Raw genomic sequence first — 25561 nt, forward strand, 5'->3', positions numbered from 1 at the left:
ACCCCCTTCCTCGGCCAGCCCCACCTTACCACTTGCCTGGACCAGTACATTCGCCTCTGCCCTGGTCCCCAGCTCCTGTCTTTGCCCCTCAGTCTGCTCTCCTACAGCAGCCAGAGGGAGCCTGTGAACACCTGAGTCAGGTCACATCGCTCCCCTTCTCAGAACCTTCTATGGCTCCCAGCTCACTCAAAGCGAAAGCCAAAGTCCTTGCTGTGCCCACAGACCCTGCCCCACGACCTCCCAGTCTACCCCTCACGTACTCTGCTCCAGCCATAATGGCCGCCTTACTGTTCCTTAACATTCCAGATACATTCCTGCCTCAGGGCCTTTGAACATCCCTTTGCCCAGATCTCCAGTGGCGCCTCCTTCACTTCCTTCAGGCTCCTTCTCAAATGTTGCCTCCTCAGGAAGGCCTCTCCTGACCAACCCATCTAAAATGTCAACCCCTGACCTTATATTTCACATTTCCCTTCCTTAAAATAAATACTACTTACCTGACACATTCTATATTTTACTCTTCACTGTTTGCCTTCCCTTCTAGAACTAAGCTCTGCAGGGCAAGGACTTTTGTCTGCTTTGTCCACTACTGTATACTTTAGGCCAAGAACATGGCCTGACACGCAGTGGATGCCCAAGAGATGTCAATCGCATGAATCAATGTATGAGTGAATGAATGAATATACGGACTGCCATGCAGAGAATTAAAATGAGGTGGGTAGGGCTTCCCTGGTGGCGCAGTGGTTGAGGGTCCGCCTGCCGATGCAGGGGACACGGGTTCACGCCCCGGTCCGGGAGGATCCCACATGCCGCGGAGTGGCTGGGCCCATGAGCCATGGCCGCTGAGCCTGCGCGTCTGGAGCCTGTGCTCCACAGCGGGAGAGGCCACAGCAGTGAGAGGCCCGTGTACCGCAGAAAAAAGAAAAATGAGGTGGGTGACTGGAGAGGTGATTTTAGCTGATATGGTTGAGACGGGCCTCTCTGAGGAAGTGATATCTGCAGGATATCTTTCAGGAGCAGGTCCTGAAAGATGAGAAGGTGTAGGCCACAGGTCAGGAGGTAGGAGAAAGTACTCCAGGGTGAGGAAACAGCAAGTGCAAACGCCCGCTGGCAGGATTTGTTTTTTGTTGGAGGACCAGCAAGGAAACTGGTGTGGCTTGAGCAGAAATACAGACAGATGACAGAGACAGGACACAGCCTGGTGGCACTGGCAAGACAGACCCTCAGGATGAGTCAGGGAAAAGCTGGCTGTGCCACTTCCCGGCTGTGTAACTTGAGGGAAAGATGGAATTTCAGTTTCCTCATCTACAAAATTGGGACAACCACCATCCGCCTCAGGCCATCCAGGTGACCAGTGTCAACACAGGCAAAACGCTCAGAATGGTGCCTAACAAAGAGCTCAGAAAACACTGGCAACTATAAGTCTATCAGCCTCAAATATGCCACCTGGGGAGTGAACTCAGCAAGGCAATCAGTATGAAGATTTGAGGATGAGAGTGGGGAGCTGTGTGCCTGTGACATGCTGTGTGACTTCAAGAAGGTCACTGCCTCCTCTGGTCTGTTACTCTTCAAGTCAGGGGGTTAGCAGACTGGTCAGCCGACTTCAGGCAATGCTCTGGTGGGTGCAAGGGGGTAGGGGGAAGAAATAGAACCCTCCCTCCCTTTCTGGTCCTACTACTGAATGTCAGCCTAAGATTTTATTTGAATGTTCCCTCTGCCAAGAAATAAATCTGAAATCTCCTAGGCCAGGACAGTGATATCAATTTCCATATATTGGGCCTTTCTTCCGGGCCAGTCCTGGGGTGAGGGAATGGGGAAGGACTCCATTGCCTCCATTTTACAGATGAAGAAACTAAGGTTCAGAGAGGAGAATGATTGGCTCTGTGTCACACAGCAAGGTCATGGTGGGGTCAGAATTCAAACCAAAGTCTCGTGATTCCTCAGACCAAAATGTTAACTGCTGCCCTCTGCCGACTTGACCCCCATCAGAGCACATTCCTCCCCTTAGAGCAAATGTTTCCAGGGGTCAGGCGGCCAACATAAAAAGCAGAGTGGAGCTGGGGACCCTGACCAACCAGATGTTCCAATTTTAGTAAAGAAACCAGAAATTTTAAATAGTCAAAAATTCCAACTTCTTTTAAAAACAAACTTCAAAAAACGTTTTAAAAACATTGAAAACTGCTCTGCAAAAGACACTGTCAAGAGAATAAAAAGACAAGCTATAGACTGGGAGAAAATATCTGACAAAGGACTTGTGGCCAGCATACATGATGAACTCTGAAAACTCAATAATAAGAAGACAAATAACTCAGTGAAAAAATGAGCAAAAGTATGGTCAGTTCACCAAAGAAGATATACAGATGGCAAATCAGCACAGGAAACATCATTCCTCCTTAGGGAAATGCAAATTAAAACCATGGACTATCGCTTCTCACCCACTAGGATGCTAAACAAATGAAAACTGACAACGATATCAAGTGATGATAAGGATTCAGAGCAACTGGAACTCCCATTCATTGCTGATGGGAATGCAAAGTGGTACAGCCACTCTGGAAGACACTTGGTCAGTTTCTTATGAAATTAAACACACACTTCTTGTACAAGCCAACGAATCCACTCCTATATATTTACCCAAGAGAAATAAAAACATACTTCTACTCAAAAACCTGCTGACTGACGTTTAGAGCAGTTCTGTTCATAGTCACCAAAAACTAGAAACAGCCAAATCAAGTGTGCGTCAACTGGTGGATGGATAAACTGTAGCAGAGCCATGCCATGGAATACTATTCAGCAATTTCAGAAACACAAACATGAACTACAGATCTTCCTTGACTTATGACAGGGTTATGTCCTGATAAACCCACCATAAATTGAAAATATCGATAGCTGAAAACGCATTTAATACACCTAAACTACCTACATCACAGTGTAGCCTAGCCTACCTGAAACGTGCTCAGAGCACTTACATGAGCCTACGGTTGGGCAAAATAATCTAACACAAAGCGTATTTTATAATAAAGTGCCGAATATCTCATGTAATTTATGGAGTACTGTACTGAAACTGAAAAACAGAGTGGTTGTATGGGTCTAGAACGGTTGTAAGTGTATCAGTTGTTTACCCTCGTGATCGCGTGGCTGGCTGGGAGCTGCGGCTTGCTGCCGCTGCCCAGGATCACAAGAGAGAATCAGACCACATGTTACTAACCCAGGAAAATATCAAAATTTGAGGTACGGTTTCTACTGAATGCGTATTGCTTTCACATCATTATGAAGTTGAAAAATCATAAGTCAAACTGTCATAAGTCGGGGACCATAAGTACTGTGAAAGAATAAATATATATATTTGGCCTCAGCCTTGGTTTCCTGGTACACAGTTCCTAAAACCCTGGAAATCTCCACAGTAATAGGTATCTTTTTGTATACTAACGAGATGACGGACTGCTAGGGACTCCTGGACAGCCTCCGGATGGGGGCTGGTTGCCAGGAGAGCCAACCATGTGATTAGAGAGGCTGGACCAGTTCAGGGACCAGGACTGGAGGTTGAGTTAATCACCAGTGGAATGGCCAATGGTTTAGTCAATCGTGGCTACATAATGAAGCCACCATCAAAATCCCTGAATGACACGGTTTGGAGAGCTGCTGGGTTGCTGAGTGCTGGGAAGGTGGCACACCTGGGGAAGCTCCAAGTCTCTCCCCCAATTCCTTTTTCTATGTATCGCTTCCATCTGGCTGTTCCTGACTTGTATCTTTTAAAATAAACCAGGAGGGGCTTCCCTGGTGGCGCGGTGGTTGAGAGTCCGCCTGCCGATGCAGGGGAAACGGGTTCGTGCCCCGGTCCAGGAAGATCCCACATGTTGCGGAGCGGCTGGGCCCGTGAGCCATGGCCGCTGAGCCTGCGCATCCGGAGCCTGTGCTCCGCAACGGGAGAGGCCACAACAGTGAGAGGCCCGCGTGCCGCAAAAAAATAAATAAATAAAATAAAATAAACCAGGAGAGGAATACAAAAAATAAATTTTTAAAAATTAAAAAAAACCAAAAAACCCCCAGCAATCTAGTAAGTAAACTGGTTTCCTGAGTTCTGTGAACCGTTCTAGCAAATTATTGAACCAGAGGAGGGGGTTGTAGGTACCTCTGATTTATAGCTGGTCACCCAAAAGCACAGGTGACAACCTGGATTTGAGACTGACATCTGAAGTGGGGGAGGTCTTGTGGGACTGAGCCCTTAACCTGTGGGATCTGCACGAACTCCAGTTAGTGTCAGAACTGAATTAAACTGTAGTTCACCCAGTTAATGTCCATAGAGTAATGGAGAATGGGTTGGTGTGGGGAAAAAACCAAACACATTTTGTGTCAGAAGTTTTCTGCAAAAGTAGAAAGAAACAGTTTCCTTTTTAACTACTCAAACACAAAATAACTTGGATGACTCTCAAATGAATTTTGCTAAGAGAAAGAAGCCAGTGGTGGGGATTACATGTGTCAAAACTCATACAACTGGGGCTTCCCTGGTGGCGCAGTGGTTGAGAGTCCGCCCGCCGAAGCAGGGGACACGGGTTCGTGCCCCGGTCCGGGAAGATACCACATGCCGCAGAGCGGCTGGGCCCGTGAGCCATGGCCGCTGAGCCTGCGCGTCTGGAGCCTGTGCTCCGCAACGGGAGAGGCCACAACAGTGAGAGGCCCACATACCACACACACACAAAAAAACCCCTCATACAACTAATAAATGAATTTAGCCAAGTTGCAGGATATAAAATCAACACACAAAAGTCAGTTGCTTTTCTATGCCCTTAACAATGAACAAACTAAAAAGGATATTATGAAAACAATTCCACTTACCATAGCATCAGAATGATTAAGATACTTAGGAATAAACTTAACGAAGGAGGCAAAACCTCTATATACTGAAAACTACAAAATGTTGCTGAAAGAAATTAAAAACACAAATAAATGGAAAGACATACCATATTCATGGACTGGAAGACTTAATAATGTCAAGATGTCCATACTACCCAAAGCAATCCACAGATTCAATGCCATCCCTATCAAAATTGCAACAATGTTCAGGACTTCCCGGGTGATGCAGTGGTTAAGAATCCACCTGCCAATGCAGGGGACACAGGTTCGATCTCTGGTCCGGGAAGATCCCACATGCCGCAGAGCAGCTAAGGCCATGCGCCACAACTACTGAGGCTGAGCGCCACAACTACTGAAACCCATGCACCTAGAGCCCGTGCTCCACAACGAGAAGCCACCGCAATAAGAAGCCCGCACACCACAATGAAGAGTAGCCCCAACTCGCTGCAACTAAAGAAAGCCCGCGGGCAGCAACGAAGACCCAATGCAGCCAATAAATAAATAAGTAAATGAAAAAATAATAATAAAAAAATCCCAACAATGTTCTTTGTAGAAAAAAAATAATCCATCCTAGCATTCATATGGAATCTCAAGGAACCTGAAGAGCCAAAACAACCTTGGAAAAGAAGAACAAAGTTGGGGGACTCACACTTCCTGATTTCAAAACTTATTACAAAGCACAGTAATCAAAACAGTGTGGTACTGTATAAGACAGATGTATAGACCAATGGAATAGAATAGAGAGCCCAGAAATAAACCCTCACATACATGTGGTCAGATCATTTTCAACAAGGGAGACAAGACCATTCAATGGAGAAAGGACAGTCTTTTTAACAAATGGTGCTGGGAAAACTGGTTATCCTCTTACAAAAGAATGAAGTTGGAACCTTACCTTACTCCATATACAAAAATTAACCCCAACTAGATCAAAGACCTAAACATGAGGGCTAAAACTATAAAACTCTTAGAAGCTTCATGACATTGGATTTGGCAGTGATTTCTTGGCTATGACATCAAAAGTACAGGCAACAGAATAAAAAATTGGAGTTCATCAAAGTTAAAAACCTTTGTTCATCAAAAGACACTACTCAGGGGCTTCCCTAGTGGTGCAGTGGTTAAGAATCCGCCTGCCAATAGAGGGGACACGGGTTCGAGCCCTGGTCTGGGAAGATCCCACATGCCTTGGAGCAACTAAGCCCGTGCGCCACAACTACTGAGCCCGCGTGCCACAACTACTGAAGCCCGCACACCTAGAGTCTGAGCTCCGCAACAAGAGAAGCCACCGCAATGAGAAGCCCTTGCGCCGCAACGAAGAGTAGCCCCTGCTCACCGCAACTAGAGAAAGCTGGCGCGCAGCAATGAAGACCCAACGCAGCCAAAAAACAAAAAAAAAAAAAAAGAAAGAATAAATAAAAATAAATTAAAAAAAAGAAAAAGACACTATTCAGGGAGTGAAAAGGTAATCCACAGAATGGGAGAACATTTCTTTTTTTTGCGGTATGCGGGCCTCTCACTGTTGGGGCCTCTCCCACCGCGGAGCACAGGCTCCGGACGCGCAGGCTCAGCGGCCATGGCTCACGGGCCCAGCCGCTCCACGGCATGTGGTCTCTTCCCGGACTGGGGCACGAACCCGTGTCCCCTGCATCGGCAGGCGGACTCTCAACCACTGCGCCACCAGGGAAGCCCCAGGAGAACATTTTTTTAAATAGTTTTGTTTGTTTGTTTGTTTGCTTGTTTTTGCCCGCACCACGGGGCATGCAGGATCTTAGTTCCCCGACCAGGGATTGAACCTGCACACCCTGCAGTGGAAGCGTGGAGTCTTAACCACTGGACCACCAGGGAAGTCCCGGGAGAACGTTTTTGCAGATCTCATATTTGACAAGGGATTAATGTTCTAGACTATATAAAGAACTCCTAAAACTCAACAACAACAACAACAACAAAACAAACAACCCAATTAAAAAGTGGGAGGGAATTCCCTGGTGGTCCAGTGGTTAGAACTCCGTGCTCTCACTGCTGAGGGCCTGGGTTTGATCCCTCGTTGCGGAACTAAGATCCCACAAGCCACGTGCGTGGCAAAAAAAAAAAAAAAAAATGGGAAAAGCACTTAAATAAACATTTCTTCACAGAAGATATACAGATGGACAATAAACATGAGAAGATGCTCAACACCACTGGTCATTAGGGAAATGCAAATCAAAACCCCAATGAGAGGGACTTCCCTGATGGCGCAGTGGTTAAGAATCCGCCTGCCAGTGCAGGGGACACGGGTTTGATCCCTGGTCCGGGAAGATCCCACGTGCCACGGAGCAACTAAGCCCGTGTGCCACAACTACTGAGCCTGCGCTCTAGAGCCCGCGAGCCACAACTAGTGAGCCTGCATGCCATAACTACTGAAGCCTATGCACCTAGAACCCATGCTGCACAATAAGAGAAGCCACCACAATGAGAAGCCCACGCACTGCAATGAAGAGTAGCCCCCGATCACCACAACTAGAGAAAGCCCGCGTGCAGCAACGAAGACCCAATGCAGCCAAATATAAATAAACTTATATAAAGAGAAATCCCGGGGCTTCCCTCGTGGCTCAGTGATTGAGAGTCTGCCTGCCGATGCAGGGGACACGGGTTCGTGCCCCGGTCCGGGAAGATCCCACATGCCGCGGAGCGGCTGGGCCCGTGAACCATGGCCGCTGAGCCTGCACGTCTGGAGCCTGTGCTCCGCAACGGGAGAGGCCACAACAGTGAGAGGCCTGCGTACCGCAGAAAAAAAAAAAAAAAAGAAATCCCAATGAGATACCACTGCATACCCATCAAGATAGCTATTATTAAAAAAAAAAAAAAAAAAAAAAAAGGAAAATAATAAGTGTTGGGGAGCACGTGGAGGAATCAGAATACTTGTGCGCTGCTGGTAGGAATACAAAATGGTGAAGCCAGTGCGGAAAAGAGTTTGGCAGCTCCTCAAAAACTTAAGTACAGAATTACCACGTGATCCAGCAAAGCTAACTCCTCAGTATGTACACCCCAAGGAACTGAATGGCAGGACTCCAACAGATACTTGTACACCAATGTTCCTAGCGGCCTTATTTACAACAGCCAAAAGGTAGAAACAACTCAAATGCCCATTAATGGGTGAATAAAGAAAATGTGATATATATATATATATATACAATAAAATATTAGCCTTAAAAAGAAAGGAAATTCTGCATGTTTCAACATGAATGAACCTTGAAAACATTACGCTAAATGAAATACGCCAGACACGAAAGGACAAATATTGTACAATTCTGCTGACGTGAGGTCCCTAGAGGAGTCAAATTCATAGAAACAGAAAGTAAAATGGTGGGTGCCAGGGGCTGAGGGAGTGGGAACGGGGAGTTAGTGTTTAATGGGGACAGAGTTTCAGCTTAGGACGATGAAAAAATCCTGGAAATGGATGGTGGTGATGGTTGCAGAACAATGTGGTCGTACTTAGTGACTGAATTGTACACTCAAGTTAAAATGGTAAATTTTATTATGCATATCTTACACAATTAAAAAAAACCCTTATGCAATATATACTAAAAAGGCTGAATTTTGGGAATTCCCTGGCAGTCCAGTGGTTAGGACTCTGCACTTACACTGCCAGGGCCCTGGTTTGATCCCTGGTCGCAGAACTAAGATCCCACAAGCTGCACAGCACAGCCAAAAACAAGGTGAATTTTACTTTATGTTAATTTTTTAAAGTAAATTTAAAAAAAACACAAAACACTCAGGGACTTCCCTGGTGGCGCAGTGGTTAAGAATCCGCCTGCCAATGCAGGGAACACGGGTTCGAGCCCTGGTCTGCGAAGATACCACATGCCATGGAGCAACTAAGCCCGTGAGCCACAACTACTGAGCCTGCGTGCCTAGAGCTTGTGCTCCATAACAAGAGAAGCCGCCACAGTGAGAAGCCCCTGCACTGCAACGAAGAGTAGCCCCCGCTCGCCGCAACTAGAGAGAAAGCCCGCACGCAGCAACGAGGACCAAATGCAGCCAAAAAAAAAAAAAAAAACCACGCTCAGGAATGAAAATACTCTTAGATCATGAGCTTGGGCCTTTGATGATAATGCCCATTTATTAAGCACCTGCTGTGTACTGGGTGCCAGGTTAGATCCTTTAAGCTTATAGTAATAATAATAAGATATTTATTCAGTATCTGCTGTGTGCCTAGCACTATCAAAGTGCTTTGTACACGTGAACCCAATGAGGTCTCCCACTAACTCTGTGAGTTGGGTTCTGTTAACGTCCTGGGTCAACGAGGAGGCGGAGGTGCAGAGAGGCAGCGAGGGGTTGGTGGCCTTGCTGCCTGCGAACCATGTCCTGTCTCCCAAGGCCCAGCCTGGGTGTTTTGGCTCTGCTGAGTGCCCCTGTGGAGGGGAGAGGAACATAGTTCCATACTGAGGACCTCAACCCCGCCCCAGGAACTGAAGCCACAGTTCGTTGGGTGAAGGTGAGACCCAAGTCCAGAGGGCGCCCGACTAGCCTTGCGGGCAGATCCTGCAGCCCCAGGGGACTCAGCTCACGTAAGCAGGAGCCCAGAGGCCGGGATGGGAAGAGGAGGCTCCCTGGGGCCCTGCTGTTTGTGCTTCCAGGAGCGAATGTCCCCTGGGCTGTGGAAGGGCAGAGGAGAATCGGGCCTGTTGAACTGCAGCCTGAGTGTGTGTCTTTGTGTGTGTGTGTGTGTGTGTGTGTGTGTGTATGGGGGTGGGGTCTCAGCTAGCCCTCAGAACCAAACCCCAGAGCTGTGGGAACTCACCCCTCCCTGACGTGCCACTGCTCAGCGTGGCCAAAGTCAGGCTGGAGGCTGTTCCAGCAATGTCCCAATGGGACCTGAAGCCACAAATCAGAGTCAAGGGCAGCCGACATCACAGCCACACACCCAGACACTTCATCACAAAGGAAACGACTTGCCCAAGGCTCCCCTTTGGACAGGCTGACCACTTGATGGCATTCTCAGTTGAAGCTGCTACCTGCCTCCACCCCTCTGGGGCCCCGAGGCCTGCCCACCTGGGCTCCCAGAGCATCAGATCGGGCCTCTGCAGAACTGTGCAACCTAGGGGCAGGTCCAGGCTTCAGAGAGTTCTGGGAAAGAGACAAGCAGGGGAGTGGGGGTGGCCAGGAAAGGGGACACATCCCAGCTGGTAAAGATCGTAACAATGAGAGTAGCCAGCTGCTACTGACGGTCACATGCTAGGCACTCTGCTATCCCTGGCTGTGTACTGAGGCCCCATTTTCCAGAGAAAGAAACTGAGGCACAAACGGGATGAGTAACTTGGCTCGTGGTAAAGCCAGGATTTGAACTAGGGCAGCCGGGCTACAAGGCTGCCCAGTAAATCACTGGGTGTCCGTCTCCCCCAGGCAGGCCTGGCATCTCCCTGGGCTCCCTGCCCCACTCCACCTGACTGCCTCGTAGGAGGTGCCAAGCAGGCTTCATGGAAAGGCCTGGCATTTGCTTTGTGAAGGTCACACGGAGGTTGGGGGCGGGCGCTGGTGTGTGTCTGCCAGGAGGGCGCAGGGTGCCAGGTGACACGGCAGTTTGTGGGGCTGGGTGTGCAAGGAGGGTCTGTGTGTGTGTGAGTCGGGGTGTGTGTGCACGCTCAGGAGCCCCTGTGTGCATACAGTGTGGATTTGTGTGTGTGTGTGTGTGTGTGTGTGAGCGGGGTCTGGGTGTTGGTGGTGCCTGTGTGTATCTGTGTATCTATGTCTGTGTCTGTGGTCTGTATGACCTTGGGAGAGGGTACCTGTGTGCTGTACATGGGCCCTGACTCCTCAGTGGGTATGAGGTTGCAAGCTCCTGTGTGTGGCCATGTGCAGGTGGGAATCGGGCCTGGGTGTGTGTTGCAGTGATAGTGTGTACCTGGGGTCAGCGCAGTGTATGCGAGGCTGTGTGAGACCAGGGTTTCTGTGGTGTTTGTCACCATGGCCATGGGTCACCTGTGGGGTTCTCTTTTTGGCCCCGTCAGCCAGAAGACCCATGCCTAGCACAGTACACACCAGGTGATCTCGATTACCCTGTGTGTGGGTGTGTCTGTGTTTGTGTCCTGTGTAGCTGCATATGTGGAGTGCATGTATCCATGTGGGAGAGCGTGTGCATGTCTGGGTGTCTGAAGGGGTTGGTGCAGGGGAGCAGGTACAAGGCTGGAGCACCCTGAGAATTCTGAGAACCTAAAGACCACTTCTCTGCCTCAGCGCTGTCCAGCTGATTCTAAATACCCCCCAGGAGTTCCAGCAGGAACCTCCTCCCCACCCCCACCCCAGCTTGGTTTTCATCCTGGCAGCCCCAGCAAGGAAGAAGGGAGGGTAAGGCTGGAGGCACTGAGCAGAGCAGGGCTGGAGGGACGTGGCTTGAGGCCAGTAGCCCGGGAGTGGAGCGTGGGTGATGCAGGACACCCATATTTGCTGCTACGGTGAATGCCAGAAGCCCAGATTTGGGGCACAAAGAGGGTTAAGGGATCCCATCTTGGGTAAGCAGGAAGGGGGCAGGACCCAGCACCCATTCTGGGGGGCACCACCTGCAGGAAGCCCTCAGCAGCATCCAGACAGTTTAGAGCCAGGGAAGGGGGTGAGGCTCCAGACCAGACAGACCCTGTAAACCACTTTGGGGACTCCCCGCAAGGCAGACTGCTCCCCCACCCTACACACACACACACACACACACACACACACACACACACACAGAGCAGCCAGAGCCCTCCGGTGGCAAAGGAGGGGACTGGCCGGGGGCCACCCACCTGACAAATCTGCCTGGAGGGTACCAACAGGTGTCCTCGTCGCTGAAGGAGAAGTGGACCAGGGACTCAGGGCCCGCGGGGGGCAGTGCCAGGGCAGGGGGCCGGGGTCGGGCCCGGGGTGCTGCACTGGAGCGCATGAGTGCCAAGCACCGTCGGGGCGCGCATGGGGACGGCTGCACGGTGGTGTGGCGCGCACTGCTCTCCAGGCCCTAGGTGTCTGCAGCCGCCGCCGGCACCGCCTCCACACCCGCCCTCCCGGTGACCCCCCGCCCCCAGGGACGGCCCCGGGCGTTCGGGCACCCCCCCCCCCCCCCCCCCCCCCGTCCGCAGCGCCTGGGCGGGCTCTGCGCCTGCCTCCTCCTGCGGGGGCCCTGCGGAACTCTGCGCATACTTCCCGCCTGCCTCCCTTCCCCCGGGCCTCGGAGGGTGCCCCGGGCTCCGGTTTCCCGGGTTCCGAGCCCTCCCCTGGCCCCGCCTTTTCCACCCCTTCCCTGACGTCGAGCTGGGCCCCCTGGAGGTCTCCGAACGCCGTGCGTCCTGCGTGGGGGAACGACTTGCCAGCGGGCGCAGTGTGGGGTCCGGTGACAAAAACCCAGGGGAGGGATGATGGATGCGGGGGAGGTGGAGCTGGGGGCGTGGGGGCGGCGTAACAGAGACAGCAGAGGCAGAGGTGAAGACAGCGACACCGAGAGAAACCGGAGACAGGCACTGATTTCCCCACACACACACTCTTCCCGACCCCACGCGGGCCTCCCAGGGGCCTCGACCCCTCCTCCTTATCTCTTCCCGCCCCGATCTCGTCCCCAAATCCGGACGCGGGCCCGCGTACTGTCCCTGCAGTGCCCTCTCTCAGCCTGTGTCTCCGGTCTCAGGTTCTAAACAAGTGCACGCGGAGAGTATCGAGGAGAAGGGCAACCAGAGGACCTCTCCGGGCTCCGGAGAAGTCCCCGAAGCCAGCCCGTGCCTACCTCCGGGCCGCCAACCTCCGTTTCCAAGATAAACGGACACTGGAAAGCCAGACCGGATGTGGCCTCCAGGCTCCTCACCCCCAAGCTGCCCGCCCCCGCGGCCCACCCCGGGTCTGGCCAGGAAGGGAACTTCCATTTGCCCTCCTTGCTCGGCGCACGCGGTAATATTCCAGTGCCTCCTGGCAAGGCAACCCCCAGAGGGCAGGGCTGGCCCCATTTCACAGGCCTGTGGACTAAGGATAACACAACTGAACACACGTCCCCACATCACCCTGGATGGCAGGTTGGCTTCACTCCCCCAATGCCTGACCGCAGCTTCAGGTCTGCACAGGAAGTGGGAGGAACATAGCGTTTATTGAGCGCCTACTGCATGCCTTATCAGATGTCTCCACAGCAACCCTGGCGAGCAGACTTGATTTTTATCGCTGCCCTGTGACGGAAGAAAACAAGTGAGGCTGACAGAGCCAGCTACGAACCCCAGACCCTGGCGCGCGCCTGATGGCCAGGGGGGACTCGAACCCACAGCCACCAGCGCGCACTTACCCGGCCCACACCTGGCGACCGAAATCCTGAAAGCCACGGAGAAGCCGAAGGCGCCTGCGGAAAGTTGGGGACGGGCTGGCAAAGAAGACAGGCGAGGAAGGTGGTGAACGTGGGCGGCGGGGCGCGCGCAGGGCCGGGGGCTCGGGCAGGAACGCCTCGTCCTCGGTGGCCGCCGCTGCCGCCGCCGGGAAGGCCTCCAGCTGCAGTTCGGGTATGCGGCCCAGGCCGCGCGGCCGCGCCATGACTTCGGCGCAAGGCGCGGGTGGGGGGGCCGCAGGGCGGCCCAGCCTCGGCGGGCGCTGGGGAACAGCGCCGCCCGCCCCGCGCGGCCCACACAGGCCGGCCGCCCTACCCGCGGGCCCACGGGCCCCTCCCCTCCCGGCCGCCTCGGCCCTTCCGGCTACGCGCTGGGGCCGCCCCTGGGGCGGGGCGGGCCGGGGCCCCCACGCGCCGCGGTGGGGACACCCCACAGACGCCAGGGGCCCCCAGCAGTCCCTCTGCCGTCCTCACAATCGCCGGAAGCATCTCTACAAACACCTGGAATGCCCCCAGATCTCTGGGGTGCTCTCACACACACACAGCCTCCACGATGTTGAGAGGTACTACAGACCTCAGGGTCATCCCCAGAGTCCCTCAGACTTAGATCTCCACAATCCTAAGGAGTGCCCCTACTATCCCTGAGCTGTCCTCACACAACCCAGAGGTACCCCCCAAATCCATGGGTTCCCCCACAAAACCCAAAGGTGCTCTGAGAGGCTCCCATAGACACCAGACACTCTCACAGCTCCCCAGATGTCCCCTCATTGTTACTGAAACATGCCCACAGACTCCAGGGGCACCCCAACAATCCCAGGATGCACCCACAAATGCCAGAGGTGCTCTGAGAGTCCACGAGAAACCCCTTCAGATCCCAGGACAACCACTATGTTTCCTCAGATGTCCGCCAAATCCCCCGGGGCAGTCCCACCATCTCTGAGTCATGAGGAGACCCTCCAAACACCCCAAGAATCCCCCACAGCCACAGAGCATTCCCACAGATCTCCGTGAGGGCCCCCCCAAATCCTAGGGTCCCTTAGAGGCCTCAGGAAGGCTTCCACAATCCCTCAGATCCCCTCCCCTAGTAGTTCCACAGCATTCCTGAGATGCCCCCAGAAGTGCAGAGAACCCAGCATTACCTCAGGGGTACCTTAGGACTCAGGGGACATTCCCATAACCATGAGGATGCCACCAAAATCCTGGGGTGCCCCCCACAGATCCCAGGGGCACAACTAGATTCCTCCACAGCTCCTAAGACAGGCCTACAACCCTAGGCTACCCCCAGAATCCAAGATGTACTCACAATCCTTGGGGCACCCCCAGAATGCCCCCCACAGGCTCTGAGACATGCCTTATAAGTCTTAGACGCCCCTAGAAGCCTGGAGTGTGCTCACAGCCCCCTAGACACTCCTAAGAATCCCCCAGTCCTCCCACTACTTAGCATCCCTGAGGCACCTCTTAGAATTGGGGGCCCCACAGCTCATGAGGTGGCTCCAAGAACCCAACCTCCCCTCAGCACTGACTTCTGTGGGGTCCAGTGGTGGTGACTCTGCATGCCCAGCCACTGTGACTTTGTGGGGGGCATATTATCCCCTCTCACAGATGGGGAAACTGAGACTCAGAGAGATGAAGATCCTTGAATAAAGTCAGCTAGCTAGTTATAATTCCAGAGCCTATCCCTCCTGTCTACAGCTCTCTGGGGTTAGGGAAGGGGGAGAAACTTGTTTAAAATAAGAAAATGGGGCAAATCTCTACTTTAAATCTAAATTGCCTCTGTGAATATCTTTCCCTCTCTACCTGTTGGCTCCCATGTCAAGGGGCCCAAAGTTGGATGACCTAGGCTTGAGTCCGGCCTCCGGCGCTTCTTATTCATTTGACCTTGACCCAGTCACTTCATTTCACTGAGCCTCAGTTTTCTTACCTGTAAAATGGGTAAAATAACACTACAGACCTCATGGATGGACACATAAAAGGCTCAGAAAAGTGTCTGTACACTTTTCACTGAATGTTAGGACTAATTCTCAGGACAAGTGGTCCTAGCAGCTGCTAGGGCCTATACCTGAAGATTCCCCAACCACAGCAGCAAGGCTCCTGGCTGGCTGCACCAAAGTTTGTTACCAAGTCCAAGCTTGTACTGCTTGCCACACGACAGGCCACTAAATTGAGTGCTAAGTTATTGGGGCAAGGAATAGTGACTTTATTCGGAAAGCCAGAAGACCGAGAAGATGGTGGACTCATGCCCCAAAGAACTATCTAGTTACGATTATTATTATTGGACAAAACATTTATGGAGAGCTTATAATGTGCAAGCCATGCACTAGACAGAGGATACAGATGCTGGTTGATGATGATAAAGATGACATAGCAGCTAACCTTCAGAATGCTTCCTGTGCATTTACCGCCTCTAGCTATGATCTCATTTAATTCTCACAAAATGCCCATCAAGTGACATTATTGTCCCATTTTACAGATGGGTAAAACTGAGTCTTGGAGAGAAACAATCTGCTCAAGGTCACAGAGCCAATGAGTGGCTGAGCCAGGCTCCAGACCAGTGGTTGTCTCCTTTTATTTCACGATAATCCCCCCGAGTGCCTTTTTAGATGCTCCCTTCCCCACCCACCCCCAAGTTGCCTCCTTCATGAAATGTTAATGCCATAGATATGCTGTATATCCATTTATGTACTGGGTGTTTATCTGGGCTTTATACATAAAAGTAAGCTTTTTTTCATACCTCCATCCCAAGAACCAAATTTCACCCCGTTGGAGGTGATGTCGCCTTGTTGGGAATGCAGGGCTTCCCAACCTTAGCACCACTGACATTTAGCACCAGATGATCCTTTGTCCTGGGGGGCAGTCCTGTGAGATAGTAGCAGTGGCAGAATCCCTGGCTCCTCCCCACTAGATGCCAGTAGCACCCCCTCAGTCGCGATGACTAAAATGTCTCCAGCCATTGCCACATGTTCCCTGGGGGGCAGAATTGCCCCTGGTTGAGAACTGTTGCTCTAAACCCACTAAGACCCATGCCCTGGCCACCGGTACCCCTCAGTCTAGGTACAAACAGAAAGGAAGGGCATTTGTATTTACCTGCCCTCAGGGTTCCCTGCATTGTTTTGCTGATTCCTCACATCAGACTTTGGGAATAGGGTTCATACTAGACCCATTTCAGAGATGGGGAAGCTGAGGCCCAGAGAGGGAAGTGACTTGGTCAGGGTCACTCAGCCTGGAAGGAGCACAGCTCGATTATGAGTTGATTATTATTATTTTTTTTTCCGTGACACATGACTTGCAGGATCTTAATTCCTCAACCAGGGATTGAATCCCGGCAGTGAGAGCGCCGAGTCCTAACCACCAGGGAATTCTCTCGATTACGAGTTGAGTTGTCTGACTTCAGAGACTGGAATTCTGGCCCAAAGGGCCTTCACGGTTCAGTGGCCTTCCGGCCCCCTGAAGTCAGATATAAACTGAGGTCTAAAGCCAGCCCTGACCATGATCTACAAGGCCCTACATGAGCTGCCCCATCACCTCCATGCCCCATTTCCTTCCAGCACCCCTTGCTCACTCTGTCCCAGTCACACTTGCCTCCCTGCTTTTCCTCCAACATATGAGACAGGTTCCCACCTCAGAACCTCTGCACCTGCTATTCCCTCTGCTTGTCAACCTCATCCTTCAGACACCCACATAGCATCTTCTCTCACTTCATTTAGGTCTCTCCTCAAATGTCACCTCCTCAGAGAGGCATTCCCTGACCTCAAGGTCCCTCTTTTCTTCACATCCCATGCGTCACCATCTAAAATTATTGAATGCCTTTCCTTATTTCTTCCTCACTCACTAGTCTGAGAACTCCAGGATGGCGGGAACTGGGTCCATTTCAGTCTTCACCACAGCTCGAAGATGTTCAATCAATGTTTTTTGTTTTTTTATTTCTGGATTTTTTTGGCCGCGATGTAGGGCATGCAGGATCTTAGTTCCCCAACCAGGGATCGAACCCACGCCCCCTGCAGTGGAAACGCCAAGTCTTAACCACTGTCTTAACCACTGGACTGCCAGGGAAGTCCCACTCAATCAATGTTTTTGGAATGAATGGCCCTGTTGCAGATGAGGAAACTGAGGCTCAGACAGGTGAATTCCTTTCCCAAGGTCACACAGCAAGTCAAGGGCAAAGGCTGGATTTGGGCTCTTACTCAGGAGTGAAAACAGTGGGCTCAGATGCCCCCCAAAACTCTGCCCTCACCCTGTCGATCTGCAGTTCTCCCAGGCCCAAAGCCCTAGTTTCCTGCAACTCAGAGGAGCTTGCAGTCCATCTGTTACTGCTGAAAGACGGGGCACCCTGGCAGCCAGAACCCGGGTTTGTGGTTTGGGGGACGCCCCCTTTCGCTCTGCTGAGGAAGTGCATTTTGAGGAAGTGCAGTTCTCAAAACAACAGCTTCTCGCTGCCCAGCCCCAATGTCGGCTATCTCAGCCTTACCGCAGCCCGGGGGGTGGGCAGATCTTATTCAGCCCGGCTTTACTGATCAGGAAACTGAGGCCCAGAGAGGCATGATGCTGGCCCCAGGTCACACAGCGAGTCAGCGGACAGGGCTACAATCTGAATCTCACCCACTGGTCTGGAGTCGAGGAGACCTGGTTTTTAACTACAATTCTGCCCTTCCTTCCTCGCTGTGTGCCCTTAGGCAAATCACTTGTGTCTCGGTTTCCTCGGCAAGAATGGAAAGCCAAAGATGCCGGGAGTTAAAACGCAGGTTGGTGTTGGGAGGCCCTGGCCATGGGCATTAGCTTGGGCAAGTGCGCGCGGAGGCGAGACGGGAACTCCGCGTCCTCAACTTTTCCGCCAAGTTCCTCTCCATCCGCCAGGCGGCCGTCTCCACCACGCTCGGCTGAAGGTGGAGGATGGAGGTAGCGGCCTGGTACCAACCCCGGGTGGGCGAAGACCTCACCCGCAGCCTGCGGTCGGCCGGCCTGGCGCCCGCTGTCCGGAACGCTCAATAAACATGAAGTAATAATACGGGGCGCCGCGGCAGTGACGGCGGCGGCGACTTTGCTGGGGGACGAGAGTTCCGGAGGCAGGTCCGGACTCCGAGCGCACACTCAGCCTGTGCCTTTCTTGTCACCCAGCAGAGGGCGTGCGGAGGGAGGGGCGCGAGGAGAGACCTACCGCCGATACACACGCAGGGATGTGGGAGCGCCAGGGACTGGGGGAGGCGAAGACCCCAGTGGAGACCACGGGTCAGAGAGAGACCCCAGTCCGGCTGTATCCACGTCCTCCTGGGGCCAGGCAGAGCCTCCCTCGGTGGGGAGAGTCTGGGGGTTCAAAAGGGGTCGGTACGTTGGCCTCGCCCCCCAGTTCAGGCAAGTCTCCCCACCTTACCACCAGAGTCCTTCTCTTCTTCCATCTCCATCTGCCTTTTGACAGATCGTGGCGGTGCCGTGACTCAGCCCCACAGGGAGCCGGGAGCGCACGCTTTTACATCCCCAGGTCTGGAGCGGGGGTTCAGATGCCGTCTCAGACGTGGGGGGGGGCAGTGCCCTCTCTTTGGAGGTTCCTGTGATTCAAGTCTGGAGGGCTCTCTGGATCCCCTTTCTGGTGGCTGCATGAACTCTAACGTGGATAGCACTGGAACCCCCTGTGTGTGCACCCTTTCTGGAGAACTGGGCTGGCAGAATGCTCATTCCGAAGGAGTGAGTTACCACGAGAGGCCTTTCAATTTCTCCTTCCTCCTTCTGCCTGGGGGTGGGGGGAGGATGCTGGCACCAGTGCCCTCCCTCCGGCCACAGCCACTGGAGGCTATGCAGGCCCACAGTGAAACAGAAACCTGAGCCCCTGTGGGGATGTGGTTGAGGTTCCTGTTTTTCCTTCCCACCCTACAGGAGCAGGGTCTACGGAGGGCCCACCTCCTCTCCCAAATTCGGGTCCCTGAGTGACTACCAAGCACTCGCTGTGTGAAGTCCTTTACACACATCCCCAATCTCACAGAACTCTCGAAATGACCCCCACAGGGCAGTGACAACAACAGCCTCACTTTACCGATGGGAAAACTGGGGCTCAGAGAGGGCAAGACACTTGTGCCAGGACACACAGGCATCAGATGGGACCTATGTTGGAATCTCAGCTCTGCCATTTCCTGGTTGTGTGAACTTGGGTAAGAAGGAGAAGGCGGGACTTCACTGGCAGTCCAGTGGTTAAGACTCCGCACTTAACACTGCAGGGAGCGCGGTTCAATCCCTGGTTAAGGGGAACTAAGATCCTGCATGCCATGTGGCGCAGCCAAAAAAAGGAGAAGGGACTTTGCCCCTCTGGGCCTCAGTTTACCTCACAGGTCACTAGGGATGAAGATGTGTGGAAAAGTCCCCGGCATGGAGCCCAAGAGTGAGCCATTATGAGATGGATCTCACGAAGATAATGATTGTCACTCAGCTACTGTCCCCAGAGAGTCAGCACCGCAGAGACCAGGGTAGGGGGAGTCCCTGGGGCCTAAAAAGGGACTAATGTCCAGTTCCTATTGGACCCCACCCCCCCTTGGGTCTCTCAGGACAGTGACCTGCGCCAGTTTGGTGCGCTGCCCCTGGTCTTGGCATTTCCTGTTGATTCTAGCTTTGTTTTCCTTCAGCCTCTCTCCAGTTCCCTGTGGGAAACGGCAGGCTGTGAGTGCTGGATCCGTGACATTTGCTTCCTGGGGGTGGGCAGGGGTGCTGGAGTGCCCCGAATGGAGGTGGGTGGGTGACCTGGAGGCTGTGGTGCCTGCTGGAGGTCCCCAGAGAGAGCTAAAATAGGAGGGTCCCAGCCTAGAAGGGCCTCCCTCAGGAACTCCAGGAGAGGCCTGAATCTGACTGTCCCAGGGGTGTTCCAAGTAGAGGGGCACCCATGGGAGCCAGGCGAAGCACTCAGTCAAAGCCATCAGTCACACATGTCACCAGGACACAAAGTCAGACCCCATCGGAACACTAGGTGGTTAGAGGGCAGCAAGTCAGGGAGTTGGGTGCACGCCCCGAAAGTGAGAGCATCAGCTCTCAGACACGGGGCACACAAGCAGCAGAGAACATTTCACAGTGTCTCAATCACAGTGTCCCCAGGAATAAAACATCACAGTGCCACCATCACTGCATCCCAGAAACACACGCTGTCACAACCACTGTCCTAGGAGCACACACAGTCACTCTGTGACAATCACCACATCCTACAGTCAGGGACACAATCACGATGTCCTGGGAGCACATAGAGCCATGCTGTCACAATCACAGTATTCCAGTAGCACACACAGTCATCCCACCACAGTCACAGCACCCCGGGGGCACACTCAGTCACCCAGCAAGATCACTGTGTCCCAGGACCACTCGATGTCACTGTCACAATCTCTGTCCCAGAAGCACACAGTCGCTTAGTCACAGTCCTGGGAGCACACAGTCAACATGTCACTAACTATACTCTCCTGGACACACACACAGTTATGCTGTCACAATCATAGGACCCCAGAACCCCAGACAGAGCATGCAGCCAAGGCAGCCACAGCTGGCCATCCCCAACAGCTGGAGCAAATCCAGGTCAATGAGAGGGTACCCAACTCACACTTCATCGCTAACACTGTTACCTAGGGAGCCAAGGTCCCCCTCACCCTGTGGTGGGACTGTGCACCCCCTGAACACTGTTCTCTCCCTCTGGGCAGCTACTGAACCCTAACACTCCTGCCCTGAGCGGGGGCTCTGACATAGCACACAGGCCCCCAACACAGGGCTCCCCCAAGAGGCCCTCTTTAGATTACTGACCCCAGCTGCAGGGCAAGTCCATGAATCCCGCTCCCAGTACAGTCCTCCCCACTCTAGAAGGACCCTGGGAGCACCCCAGCCTGCAGGAAGCATTGTGCTTCTAGCAGGCACCCCCTACAGACTGACCCCTAGGCCATCCCCAAACACAGTGAATCTAGCCCCGTCAAGTGGTACCCAGCCTAGTCACTGTCCTGCACTGTCACCGACGAAGGCTACAGACCCCTAAAGCTGCAACCCTCAACCAAGACCCCGTTAATAGCACACGCAGCGTGGCGCCCCCATAAATCATCTTCCATCTTCAGTAGGAAGTCTCGGGTACAGTGCACCACCGGGGGTCAGGTCCCAGACGCCCCCGCAGTAGAACTCCTCCCCCCAGCCCCGTCAGTCACACTGATCCCACCCGCATCACAGCGCCCCCCCGCGGTCAGCGGGGCGAGTTGCGTCCTCTCTGCGCGCCTATCCGCTCCGCGCGCGTCCGCCGCGGAGTCTTACCGCCTGCAACTGCCTCCGCCCGCGCTGCCGCTGCCGGTGCCGGTGCCGTGAAAGGACGAGGGCCAGGACATGCGGGACGTGCGCAAGCCGGGCCGGTCGCCGGTGTCCACGGCGTCGGCGCGCTCTATGGGCCGGTGTGGCGGCCGCTCGGGCTCGGCGCGCTCCGCGCTGTCCGAGTAGCCGCGCTGCTGGATACGGATGGGGGTCCGCGGCTGCCGCCACAGGTGCTGGGGGGGCGGCTTCAGGGTGGCCTGGCCATCCCGGGGCCCTGGCAGAGACAGAGATAGGCTCCTCTCTGAGGGGACGGCCGGGGGCTCCATGGCCCCGGCCCCCACCTGCACACCAGGGGGCCCCGGCCTCTCCAAGCTGCACCCCGTTCAGCTGCGCGCGAGCTGACGCGCCCGGGGCCCCGCAAGTGCTCCTGGCCTCGGTGGGGCCATGGCGCCCCGGGGAGAGACCCGGGGGCGCTACGGGCCGATCGCCCCCGGGCCGGGCGCGGAGGCTTCCTGTCAGCGCCTGGCGCTCTGCTTGATGCGGGGCAGCGCTCTCCGCGCTCGGCGTCCCGCTCTGAGGCAGCCCCGGCTCCCCCGCCCCGTCCCGCCTCTCCCCGCCCCACGCCCGCCGCGGCTGCCAGCGCCACCCCCCTCCTCCTCCGTCCGGGCCAGTGGGGGGCAGCCACCCGAGGAGGGGGGCCCTTCCCGCCCACGCAGAGCCCCGCTCCCGGCGGGGAGGGGGCGCCGGAACTCAGCTCTCTCCGGGGCGCCCTGCCTTAGCCGCGGCGCACACGGCCACGAAGGAGTTAAACGGTTAATCCGCTCGTGAAGGAGACACCCGACTGGTTGCCGGTGTGTCAGTCAGTCCGTCCATCATGGTGGGGGCGGAGCCCAGTGCTGGCTTGTCCTCTTCGCTACCCCTGGCCAGGGGGAGCTTGTGGGAAGTGGTCCCGGTAACACGGATGCGGTCCCTGCAGCGGGCGGCGACGGTGTTCGGGGAATCTCCTGTTGGTGGGTCGGAGGACGGTGATGGTGTGTGTCCGGGGCGGGATGTGCGCGCACGTGGCCTCTTCCGAGGGATGTGTGTTTTCGGTGTCTGCTAGAAGTGTGTGTGCGCACGTGGTTGGCTGCTGCGGTCTGCCTGTTTACCTGGATTTCGCTGTGCGTGTATCTGCGTGTCTGAGGCTGAAGGAAGTGTGTGCACGTGTGCTGCCTGTTTGGAGGGTGTGTGCCTCTTACACGGTCTGTTCTGGTGGCCTGGGGTCTGTGCTTGTGTTCCCCCGCGATTGGGTGTGTACTGTGGTGGGTCCGCGGAGCTGTGCACTCGATTCAGCCTCTGTTGTTTGTGGTGTCTGAGGGAGTCCATGTGTGTTGGTGTGTGTGTGTGGCCGGCCTGGGGCCACTCTGAGGTGTTACTGGGGTGTGTCCCTTCTGTGTGGCTCCAGGAGGACACCCCGGCTCTGATACCCCGACTGCCCGCCCACCGCTCTGTGTATCGCTGCTCCTTCTAAAGCGCTTCTGCAGCAGGTAAACTGAGGCAGGTCCCGGGCAGCCGCGGGACGCATCCCCGTGCCCTTTTCAGGCGAGTAAACAGCCGCGCCTCCTCCCCCCTGCCCCCGCCGGCAGAGCCCCCCTTCCGGCACCTAAATCGGGAGTCGCCGTGACTCACGCTCCCGCCTCCCCCAGCGCCGCGCTGAGCGCGAGCGAGCAGAGAGCTAGCGGAATCCGAGCGCCCTCCCTCTCCCCCGCCCCGACCCAGGCCGAGCACTGGTGTCGGTGGCTGCCGGGCGGGGGGCAGAGCACAACACACCAGTGGCCCGCCCCCGGCCGTTGCGCGCTCGGATTAACCAGCTTGGGTGCAAGTACGCGCAACCAGGCCCCGCCCCCGCGCGCCCCCCTCAAGGGCTCCCCCCGGGCAAGCCTTGCCGTCTGCCACCGCCCTCCCTCCGCACTGTTCTTATTGGAAAAAAAAAACAACAAAGCCCGTCTCCAACCCTCACAGCCTCTTTTCTCCCCGCCAGAGGGGGCTCCAGGCGTGGGCGAACGCAGAGCCAGAAACGCCCTCCCATTAGCAGCGGCTGGATGTCCCAGAGGCCAGAACTGTCCCCCAACTTCTCTCAGGGACCCTCCCCACAGGTGCATACTCAAAAAGGCTTCTAGGGGATCGGTAAGGGCTGGAAGTCCTCCCCAGATCACTTGAGGGTCTTGGGCTGGACCAAATTCTTGGCGGGGTCGGGGGGTTGCTGTAGTCTTGTCAAAGATCTGGGTGGGGTAACACAGGGTGGGGTTGAGGGTGGGGTCAGGTTACAGCTGGGGCTGCACAAAAAGGAAAGCCCAAGGCAGTGGGCCAGAGCTGGTAGTTGGATCTGTGGCCTGAACTAGGTAGAGGCTAGAGGAATTTTCTTTTTTTTTGGGGGGGGGTACATTAGACCACTGGAGAGGGGAATGAAAGTCACTTCCTCCCCCATTTGGAATTGAACCATTGTACCATGACCCAAGCAGAGACCCTGGAGCCCTCCAACTGAGTAGACAAAGGGGTGGGTGGGGAGATTGAGGCTGCAGAGAACAGTGGCAGCTGTCTGGCTTTCAAATTCATCCTTGGGCCAAGATGGGGGTTGAAGTGCCCTCCGAGGGCCCCAGATGAGAAAGAGCAAAGGAAGTGCAGTGTGAAGCTGAGCTCAGGAGAAAGAAAGATGCCAGTCCAGATCTCCTCCAGGGTCCCACCATCTCCTTTTAAGGCCTTGAAGAAACTGCATCCTCTCAGAAAGGGAACTAGAGGCGCACAGCGGATTGGTGGGAGGCTCACTCCCTAGCCTGTCCCAGCTCTCTGATTATGGGAGCATCGTTGGGGACTGGAGGGTTGAAACCCTTTCCGAAATCCTGCCCCTTGATGACTCAGGCAGCTGCAAAATGGAAGAAGGGCTTCCTAGAGGCTGCAAGAGGTGCCTCTTGCAGGGGCGGGGTTATGTCACAACCTGACCCACCAGGCTCCAGGAGAAGTTTCAGCTGCTTTTGCAAAACACAGGGAGCCAGGAGCCTAGAGCATGGGAAAGGGTTTGTGGCTGGACTTAGCCCAGGTGGCCCTGTTCCTCCACCCCACCTCCCAGCCTGGTCCACCTCCTGCCTACCTGTCAGCTTTGGTGATGGAAATCCGCGGGGGGATCAGCAGTGGCAGCGTGGTGGGCCGTGGTGGCAGAGGGACCCCAGTGTCCAAGGGCTCAGGCTCAGCCCAGCCCAGGCCTGGGCCCATGGAGAGGCGTCGGCGAGGGCGTCGGAGGGCAGCCCCGAGCATGTTGGCTCGGCCGGGCTCGGGGGTATCTCGCGGCCTCTGAGGTGTGACAAGGGCGGGGTAGGGGTGCAGCCTGGTCAGGTAGCTCTGAGTCCCTCCCTGCAGTAACGTCCCTCCCTAACCATCTGAGATAGTGGCTGATGGGGATATAGGCTCCTGTGCCCCTCTTACGTCTGAGCTACTCACTAATCCCTCCCACAGAGGGTCCCTTCTCAGCTCTTACATCTGAAGGGTGCCCGTTCTCAGCCATAATTTTTGTGGGACTCCCTTTTTTCCTCTCTCTCTCTCTTTTTTTTTTTTTTGTGTGTGTGTGTGGGTGCACCACGCGGCATGCCGGATCTTAGTTCCCTGACCAGGGATCGAACCCGTGCCCCCTGCAGTGGAAACATGGATTCTTAACCACTGGATGGCCAGGGCTCTGGGCCTTCATGCCTGTACTCTGCCCTTCACTGTGAAACCCCTGTAACACATCACCACCCTCCACGTCCAGGAAGCCCCCTCTTGGCCTAAACGTCTGTGGCCCCCTCTCCTCATATCTGAGACCCTCAAGGCCTCACCCCCAGCACCTTCCCCTCCACCCTACAATCCTCTCCCTATTTGGAAAGCCCCTTGGAAGACCCTGCCTTCTATCCCTGGGCTGAGAGCCCTTAATTTGGGCAGCAGGAGAATATTGAAGTCAAGGGAGTAAACTGAGGCACAAGGGGACAAGACTCCTTGCTGCCTGGGGGGAAGTGAAGCCAGGCTTAGTGAGCAGTCAGTCTTGGTCTCTAGAGGGCTCCCTACCCGCCGTCGCAGCCCAAGCCCCGCCCCCAGCCCTGGCCCCGCCCCTCGCACCTCGTCACCGGTCCGGGCCACCGACAGGACACTGCGACTCCTCTTCAT

At 54.8% G+C, this 25561-nt stretch overlaps 1 protein-coding gene across 3 annotated transcripts in view; it reads right to left on the minus strand.

Moving 5' to 3' along the window:
* PDE4A (phosphodiesterase 4A) overlaps window positions 1-25561 on the minus strand; it is a 40099-nt gene extending 14538 nt beyond the window's left edge. Inside the window, exons 1-2 of one of the 3 annotated variants that reach the window (XM_065873539.1) lie at window positions 25514-25561; window positions 24519-24718 (exon numbers count right to left, since the gene is read on the minus strand). In XM_065873539.1, coding sequence (XP_065729611.1) covers window positions 24519-24718; window positions 25514-25561 — 248 coding nt within the window. Of the gene's footprint in view, window positions 1-11600; window positions 11792-21397; window positions 21718-24518; window positions 24719-25513 lie in introns of those variants that run through there. The other 2 variants (XM_065873540.1, XM_065873538.1) reach the window with 2 other exon arrangements.

Source organism: Phocoena phocoena, chromosome 3 (genome assembly GCF_963924675.1).
Source record: "Phocoena phocoena chromosome 3, mPhoPho1.1, whole genome shotgun sequence".
Lineage (NCBI taxonomy): Eukaryota > Metazoa > Chordata > Mammalia > Artiodactyla > Phocoenidae > Phocoena > Phocoena phocoena.